A 9,207-nucleotide genomic window follows, 5' to 3' on the forward strand; every position below is an offset into this window, starting at 1 on the left:
ACCCTGAAATTGAATGGTCTTCTGCAGGGGAATGATTAGCTGTGTGTTTAGGAAGGGCAAGGCTGGAGGCATTTAAGAGGCAATAGCAAGAGATGATGAGGGCATAAAATGACTGACCTAAGGCTAGAGAATGAGGTTAGATTTAAGATACTTAATAAGCAGAATGGACAGAAATTGGTGATGGCTTAGAGGAGTCTGCCAAGTGGGGGGACTGATCCCCCCCCAGGTACCAACCAATGCCCAGATGGTTAGGGTGCTATTGACTTATGATACCAGGATCCTGCTGAAGGGACTGGGGAACAAAATCCAGCAAGTTAGTAAATAGAGGTATCAGACAGAAGCTCTGATGGTTCATCCTGTCCCACCTTCAATTCTCACCCTAATTTTTTTTCTTCTTTCCCCCTGCTTACCCCTCCCTCCTCTTCCTTTTCCTATCCCCTCCCTCTTTCTGTCTCTCCACCTCTCCCTCTCTCCTTTCTGTTTTGAAATAATTATAGATTCATAGGAAGTTGTAAGGAAATGTACTGGGAGGTCTCATGCATCACATCCCCACCCCATTTCGTGCCAGTGTCCCACACAACCATAGTACAACGTTAAAACCAAGAAACTGATATTAGTACAATCTGTAGATTCAGATCTCATGAGTGTATGTTTGTGTGTGTGTGTAACTATGTAAGAATTTGTCCTCTCATCTTTTAAACAGGGTCCTTCACAAAGCAAAAATTGTTAATTTTATAAGGTCCAATTTATAGTTTTCTTTCTATGGATCACACGTTTTATGTCTTTGCCAGTCTACACTCCCCTAAAGTTTTCCTGTGTTCTTTCTAAATGTTTTATAGTTTTATGTTTTACAGTTATGCTGTGTTCTATTTTGATTTAATTTTTGCATATGGTGTGACGTTTAGGCCAAGCGCCTTTTTTTTTTTTTTTGGCCAGTGGATATCCATAATCATTTATTGAAAAGGCTGTCTTGGGCGCTTGGGTGGCTTAGTCGTTAAGCGGCTGCCTTTGTCTCAGGTCATGATCCCAGGGTCCTGGGATCGAGCCCCACATGGGGCTTCCCTGCTTGGCAGGAAGCCTGCTTCTTCCTCTCCCACTCCCCCTGCTTGTGTTCCCTCTCTCTCTGTCTCTCTCTGTATCAAATAAATAAATAAAATCTTAAAAAAAAGAAAAAAGAAAAAGCTGTCTTGGGATGCCTGGGTGGCTCAGTCAGTTAAACATCAGCCTTCAGCTCAGGCTGTGATCCCAGGGTCCTGGAATGGGTTCCCGCATCTGGCTCCTTGCTCAGAGGGCAGCCTGCTTCTCTCTCTGCCTGCTGTTCTCCCTGCTTGTGCACCCGTGCGCACGCTTTCTTTCTCTCTGACAAATAAATAAATAAAATCTTAAAAAAAAAAAAAAGAAAGAAAGAAAAGGCTGTCTGTCCTCCATTGAATTGATTTTGCTCCTTTATCAAAAATTAACTGGGCATATTTGTATGGATTTATTTCTCAGATCTCTATTCTTTTGTGTCGATCTGTGTGTCTTTTCCTCCGACAATACCACTTTGTCTTGAATACTACCTCTATATAGTAAGTCTTGACATGAGGAAGAATAATTCTTCCCACTCTGTTTTTCTTTTTTTTTTTTTTATGATCTTATTTATTTGAGAGATAAAGAGTGAATGAGAGAGAGAGAGAGAGAACAAGCAGGGGGAGGGGCAGAGGGAGTAGGAGAAGCAGACTCCCCACCGAGCGGGGAGCCAGACACAGGGATCCTGGGACTTCAGGATCATGACCTGACCCAAAGGCAGACGCTTAACAGACTGAGCCACCCAGATGCCTCTTTGTCACTTTTTATAGAGACATAGTTTCTATTGATTTTTATTTTAAGAACTAGCTTTTTGTTTCATATTCTTTATTGTTCTTTTATTTTTAGTTACTTACCCTTTTCTTTTCCAGGTACTGACCCTTTTTTCTCTTCACAGGTTCCAACTCCATCTCCAAGGCCAAGGATTTTCACACCTCAGTCATCACTAGTGACACCCTTGATATCTTCCCATCCTGGCCCTTATCAAAGCTCCCAAACACAGAATATCAGTGACTACAGGGCACCTGAGCCCCAGGCAGCCCAGCCTTTGCCCTTGGCCCCTAGTGTAAGGCCTGGTGAGTGAATGAGTCAAGATTTATCTGGGCAGAGCACAGAGGATAACAGTTGGCATGGGCAGTATGAGTTTGGGGGGCATTATGTCTACTGTATAGTGAGAGGAGCTTGGAATTTGAAGTCTGAATCCCCGGTACTATGATTTACTGGCTTTGTATCTATGGGCAACAGACTTAGCCACTGTTTCTTTTGAAAAGTGAGAATAGCTATTATATTGGTCATTTCAACCCCACAGGATTGTTTTCAGGGTCAAATTAGGAATAGTTAAAAGTACTCTGTAAATGGTTGGTCTCCATACACAGATACTAATCTTTCATTATCATTATTAGGTATGTTTGTTTGTGTTTTATTGCTGCCTTATTCTTCCCTGATAAGCTCCCAAGTTGAAGTTTGGTGGCAAATGACCTGTTTCTGTTCCTTTTCAGCTTTATTTGAGCCACCTCAATTAAGTGGGCAAAAAGCCCAAGTTCCTAACCCTTTGGGGTTCCCTGGAACATGGCCTCTTCCTGGTCCACCTCCACCTGTGGTACCCCCAGACGCCATACAGCCTAGCTCTACCTCTCTGGCTGAGATGACTCGACTCTTCCCTCCACTTCCTGTGAGACTCCCAGGTGTCAGCCCTACAAGCTTCCGGTCCCTAGCCCCTCCTGTCAACTTCTCTATGACACACCCTCCAGGAGGGCCAGGTGCTGCCTGCTCTAGTGCCCTCCCGATCACTGGCCCCTCGACTGCTCAGCCAGGTCAGTCTTCTTTCCAGGGCTTCTGTCATTGGCTCCTTCCCTTTCCCCCTCCACTACCACCTTTCCTTACAGCAGTGATTTGGGGGCCGTTGGGTTGAAGAATGTCAACTGAGCGTATCTGGTCTGCAGAGGGAGGTGTGATCGACTCCAGCTCAAATAATTCTGCTGGCCTTCAGCCTGAATTTCCAGGGTTCCTGACTGTGCCCCTAAATACCTCTATCTTTGTGCTATGCAGGACCTCAAGACTCCTTGAAAAATGCCCCAGTGCCCAGGGCAAACCTCCAGAGGAAAAAGGTCAGTTTGTGCCACCTACCCCTCATACATTCACCAATGACCCATATTCTACTTTCTTCCAGAATTCAGCCTATCCGCTTGTCAGCACACACACTGTCCTGTCCCTTTCCTCACTCATTCTTCTCCTCTCAGCCAGCTCCTCTTTCCTTCTTGCGTGCATGTATCAATCTCCCCATCTCCTGGTTCCCTACTTGCTACTCTGTTCCCTTGCTCGCTCAGAACTTTTGTTGCTCTCTCAAAGCAGGGCCTAGGAAGTCTCTCAGCTTAGACTCTTATGCCTTTCTTTCTCTGTGTCTAGTTGTCAGAGATATTTATGCCCCCAGCACCGATTACTGCTCCAGTGAGGAGCCTCACCCCTGAGCCACGAGGGGTCCTTTCCTCACAGCCTTCTGTCCTTGGTATGGGCCATGCTCCCCCAGGAGCTCCAGGAGAATTCAGCCTGCAGGTGAGAGGAACAGTGCATTAACCTTCCTCTTGGAAACTGCAACTCTCCCTGGGTATAGAAAAGCAGGGAGCATGGGAGATGGGTCTCAGGCATCAAGGGGCAGGCAGATTTTGCACCGGGGAACCGGTGTGGGCAGGTCCCAAATGTCCTTACTGCAGAGAAGAGGGAGTACCCCTTTCCCCAACTTTGCATTAGTGGGAGCAGTGTGACACTGAGTCACTGAGGACTAGTCTGTAGGGAAGCTGTGAGAAGGACAGCTTGCCAGTCTCTCCTGTCTCCCTGCTCCTTCCTCAGCAACTTCAGCAGCGGCCCCCTGAGAAGGTGGAGAGGAAAGAGCTGCCTCCAGAGCATCAGTCCTTGAAGACCAGCTTTGAGAAGCTTCTACGACGCTGCTCCCTGTCTGCCACTGATTTAGTAAGTCTGAGCCTTCCCCACAGTGTCCTCCTCACAGCACTGGCTTGTTCCCAGCATTCCTGAGCTGTAGATCAGTTCCTTGTGTGACTCTTTTGTCAGGGTCCCTGAGCCGCTGTCTGTGTCTTGTGCTTACTTGATATCTCCATGTGGGGCAAGAGTGGGGGCTCGTCTCGTCTGAGTCTAGCACCTAGGAAGCAGGACCCAGCAGCACTGAGGCTTACCTCTTGGCAAGGCAGCTTGGGTACTGGAGGGAGGGTGAAACTAGGAATAAGGAGACCTGCCATCCATGCACTGGCCGTGTCAGCTTATGCAAGTCACTTACCCTCTTTGGACCTCCATTTCCTCTCCTGTGGAATGAAAGCAGTAGCATGAAGTCCTTCCAGCTCTGACATACTGTGATTCTTTATAGTCCTGTGTAGTGTTAGTCTTAGGGGCTGGAGTCAGAATCCATTTCCCTCCCTGCAGAAGACAAAACGGAAGCTGGATAAGGCAGCCCAACGTCTAGAATGCCTATATGATAAGCTCTGCCAGGGCACAGTAAGTACACTTAGTGGTGCTCCTCTGTCCCCTGCCCTCCACTATCAGCCACGACCAGAGGGACCCCAGTGTCCTTTTCCATAGGTCTCAGTGACCTGGGTTCCCCACAAAATACACACATAGACCTCTTGCCTGGCCCTGGGCTTCAAAACTTAAATCCTCTCTTGCTGTTCCACGCTCCCAGGGCAGGGGCTGGGTTGGGCTCCCTGACCTAAGCGTCCATCCTCCCACAGCTCTCGCCCCATGTCCTGGCTGGGCTTCATGAGGTAGCCCGATGTGTGGATGCGGGAGACTTCGAACAGGGCCTGGCAGTGCACGCCCAGGTGGTGGCCTGCAGCAGTTTCAGCGAGGTCTCCAGCTTTATGCTCGTCCTGAAGGCCGTCCTCACCATTGCGCAGAAGCTACACATGTAAACCAGGTAGCCTCCCTTGCCAGGAGCTACTTCTGCTGTGACTTAACTCCTCCCTGCAGAAAAAGGGGGAATTTTGGAATGGGTTTTGTTTGTTTTCCCCCACCCTCTTCCCATGCTGCCGGATATATGATGCAGTGGGCTTGCCTCTAAGCTAGCCGCCTGCTTTCCACCCCTTTGTGCCTGGCCTTCTAGAATCTGCCTAAGGCTCTCAGCCTCCCTTTCCCTGATGCAGGACTCTGACAGGACCCGGAGCAGGGCGTCTTCTCCCCCCAGGGAGAAGTGTGGCCTCTGAGGGGCTGAGCGGGATCATTACCTCCAAGTCTACCTCTGCTGTACGCATCTTGTGGGGATTTGTTTTCCCCTTCTGTGGGTTATGAGCCTGACCTGACCTTCTCCTTGCCTCTGACTTCGTATTTCCAGGTCCTTTTATTTCTGAGCCCCAGAGACCGGGCTAGAATTGACTGTTGTTCATCTTTTGAACAAGTCATGGACATGAGGGGTGGGTGCTGGACAGAACCAAGAGGAGGAACTTTGGCCTGTTTTACAAGACCTTCTCTTCTGCCAGTATCATAGGGGTGGGCTGGGTTAGGTGGAAAGTAGAAGGGGCGCACCGCCTTTTGCTGGGAGCTGTCCTAAGCTGTGAGACAGGAGCAGAGGGACCACTGCCTGCGGGGACCTGGCCTGATTTGACCTGCCCGGGCCCTGGCCCAAGGCCCTCGGCCATTCATTCTGTGATCATCAACCCCATTCTGCAACAGGAGCCATATTAACAAAAGACTTTTCTGGCACTGCTCCTCAAGGGTTGGAGGCCCTTCTCCTCAGCCCTCACATGTCTCAGGGCTGCCTTCTCTGGCTGCACTTTTCATGGTTGAACTTTGCGTTTGAAGCACTGATGTACTTACTGGGTAATAAAGCTGCTTTGATTTGGTTTCCTCAGTCATCTCCCAATTATTGTCTCCTCTGGGTCCTATTTTGCCCTTACCTCTCTTCCTATTCTCTTTGTTCTTGCTCCCTGCACCCCAGTAAGGCAGGAGAGAGGCTTGAAGACACATGAGTTGAAGAAAGGAGGGGGTGCGAGGAGGAAGCCTTGCAGCATCTGTGGCCACTCTGGTGTGTGTGTATGTGTGTCTGTCCGTGCCTGACGTTCAGCTCTAGGGTTTTCCCCACACCACTTCAGGGCTGAGCTCAGCTGCACAAAGGGGCTGGGTGTGAAGCCGGGGGTACTATCTCTAATCCTGTTGTAGATCCCATCATGTCTGTGGGCTAGATGTGTGTGTTTGGAAGGAAGGGATTGTTAGGCAGTATTTGTTTGTAAAGCCACTTGCTCTTCAGATAATACTTGCACTAACTTCTATTGAGGAAGCAGTGTGAGCCCCAGCAAAGTCCTTTCCCAAAGTGTCTTTGAAGCCAAGAGCCCATTGAAGGGAAGAAAGGCAGGGAGAGGGGATTAGTTTGTTCAGCAGCTGTGAATTTCAGTGGGAGGTTGATGAACTCTGAAGTCTTTGTTTAAATTAAAGGGGGGGAGAAAAAAGCCGCTGCTGGAGCGAGAGCCCCACTTGGGGCCCTGAACTAACACAAGGAGAAGTCTGAGCTGCAGGGAGCTGTGTACTGACTGCGAAGACTTTTCCCAAACACTTTCGGGAAAGGTGTTGTGAGAAGAGAAGGGGCGGAGTGGGGGATTAGCATGTGAAATGAAGTTTTCATTGACTCCAGTGGGGGTAGAAGGCTATTTTAATGGCATTTTGTTCTCTTATTTTCTCTCCTTGAGCTCTTCAGAGATATTGTTTTGCTAAGGCAGGCTTTCTTCCCCCTTCTTTCCAGTCTGCGGATTGCCTCTATGGGAGCCAACATAAATATTTCTCCTCCAGGAATGCGGGTTAATTAAAAGGAAATGAATGAGTGGAAGCATCCAATCCAGACCCACAATAGGCGGGTGCCCTGGCCTGCCCTCCCCTCCCACCACCGCCAGCACCACCAGGGCTGAGCACGACCCTGGCTCTGTCTTTGCCCTAACCTGCTGCTAAGGCCAGTTGAGGCTGGGATTCTTTTCAAGAAAAGAAAACCCTGCCTGTGTGTAGGCTCACAGGCCAGCAACAGGAAGGAGAGTGTTTTGCGCCCCCCCCTTCCCCCCACGCCGTGTCCTTGTCACTTCTCAGGATCTCCCTCTGCTTCTCTCTGGTGGAGACACATGGGCCTTAAAGGGTATGCAAGAGGAGGGAAGGGACCAGAGTTCCAGTATGTACCCCACAGTAACTTACTAGTTGGCTGAACAAGACAGACATCTTTTTCAGCATCGGTTTTAATCTATAAAACAAAAGGTTTGACTAGTTGACCTCCAAGGTGTCCTACCAAGCAGCTGTTCTGGACTTGTCCATGTTTTGCAAAGGGGAACACAACCCTGGTGATTGAGCGTAAGAGAGAACTTAAACTCCATGAATGCAAGAAGGTCGCTGTGTTGTTTGTTCACCACTGTATTTGTTCACCAGTGTTTGCTGAATGACCAGATGAATGCGTGGATAATGCAAGAGAGGAAAAAAAGCAAAAAGATCTGAGTTAGCTCAATAATGTTTTCTTTATAGAACTCAGATGAATCTGTTTATCAATCATATCCATTTGGCAATACAAAACAACAACCTATGAAAGAACTTTCTGGCAGCAATGACGGGTTTCAAGTACTGGCCTGGGATTATCAAATATGAAGCACAATGATTGTCCTGCTTTTATGCTGAGAGACTTGGAGAATGCAGTTTTCCTTTACAGCCCAGTTCTTTTATATGTTCTAGCGGCCTTGCCAGATTTTCTTACTGTACACTATCAAGTAATTCTGCCAAGTGGGACAGCCAGGTTAGTATATGCTGCTACTTGATTAGGGAAGAAGGACAAGTTGGGAGATTCATGAGGCCCAGATCAAAGCTGAGAGAAGGAGCAAAAAAGGGCTTTTGCTGATAGAGCTGGAAATGAAGCCCTAGGAGATCCTGAAGGGAAGTGTGCCCCCCATGAGGAAGGGCAGGCAGCCTCTCCCCTCAGTAAGTATTAGTTGACCAGAGGATGTACAGGGATGAGGCTAGGGGTTTGGAGTCTGACCTGGCCACTGTCCCAATTTGAAATACACAAGGAGCCTTTTCACTCTCCTGGGTTGGCCTCGAAAGCCTTAGCCCGTTACCTACTTGGAGCCACATCTCTGTGCCCTTTCCTACTCTGGGAGGTAGGATGAGATGGGCTGGCATCTGACCAGTTCTAAAGAGCTGTCCCGTGTCCAGACCCATGACCAGCTTAGGAGGAGGGAGATGACTGGGAAGCTCCGTGGGCTACAGAGAATCTGTCAGGGTTTGACTCTTCCCTTTCCAGAGCCCTCTTTCAGAAGCAAGTTCCTGCTGTACTGCTTTTCTCTCAAGCAGTGAGCTCACAAGCAGTGAGCTCTTAGCTTCTGAGTGAATGTACTGAGGGAAGATTTGTGTGGATGATTCACTAATTGTTGGCAGGCTAGCCTCAGTCAGCCCAGCGTTAACTACGTAGGCCATTGGGAAAGTGAGGCTTGAGGGAGGATAGTGTTCTGGCAAGGGGGGAAGGAAGAGAGGGCCTAGAAGTTCTATCTTCCACCCACCCTCCCCAATGTCCCCCCAAATAAGTTCAATACCTAGAAAAGAAGGCACATATCACAGGGACTTCAATAAATTAAAGTTCAAGGTGCTGAGCTTCCAACTGGAAAGTTTCATCGCAGGAAGTTTGCCTATTGAAGGCAAATATCCAATGCCCTGAATCCTGCCTGTTTGAGATCCAGGTTTGCAAAAAGGAAAGGTCCCAGCTTCTCCTTCCTTATGACCTGCTTTTAGAGGTACAGAGTGGGGTCTGAATGGGAAATGGGCTTTATTTCATTCAGTCTTGGCTCAGAGAAACAAGGATCCTTTGAGGAAGGAGGAGAGGTAAAGTCGGTTGTTAGGAAGGAATAAGTTAAGAGCAGGGAGAAGTTTCAGGGGCAGGGAGTGGCTGGTCGCCTGCCCTTATGTAGTTCCCAGACATTGTGGGTATGCCTGGGGCACCTCGGGTGATTGTCTGAAGGTCACTAGGTCACAGCCTGACGGGTGGAGTCACCATATCACATGGATGAGTAGCACCCTTGGTTTCCAGCAAGTCACCCTGCTAGGGTTCCCACTTCTTCATCCTCAGGCCCTGCCTTTGGGAAACAAGCCCCAAACACATGCTTTTTCCGGTGTCAGTTTTGTCAG

The 9,207-nt window shown here is 48.7% G+C and overlaps 1 protein-coding gene across 1 annotated transcript in view; it reads left to right on the plus strand.

The window, feature by feature from the left end:
• Positions 1-5,916, plus strand: part of SEC31B (SEC31 homolog B, COPII coat complex component) — a 29,947-nt gene extending 24,031 nt beyond the window's left edge. Inside the window, exons 20-26 of the mRNA XM_080823255.1 lie at positions 1,964-2,141; positions 2,565-2,879; positions 3,115-3,173; positions 3,472-3,618; positions 3,913-4,032; positions 4,498-4,569; positions 4,803-5,916. Of these exons, the coding sequence (XP_080679381.1) occupies positions 1,964-2,141; positions 2,565-2,879; positions 3,115-3,173; positions 3,472-3,618; positions 3,913-4,032; positions 4,498-4,569; positions 4,803-4,982 (1,071 nt within the window). The 3' untranslated portion in view covers positions 4,983-5,916. The remainder of the gene's footprint in view (positions 1-1,963; positions 2,142-2,564; positions 2,880-3,114; positions 3,174-3,471; positions 3,619-3,912; positions 4,033-4,497; positions 4,570-4,802) is intronic.
• The last annotated feature ends 3,291 nt before the right edge of the window (positions 5,917-9,207 follow it).

This window comes from Martes martes, assembly GCF_963455335.1.
Source record: "Martes martes genome assembly, chromosome: 14".
NCBI classification, from domain to species: Eukaryota; Metazoa; Chordata; class Mammalia; order Carnivora; family Mustelidae; genus Martes; species Martes martes.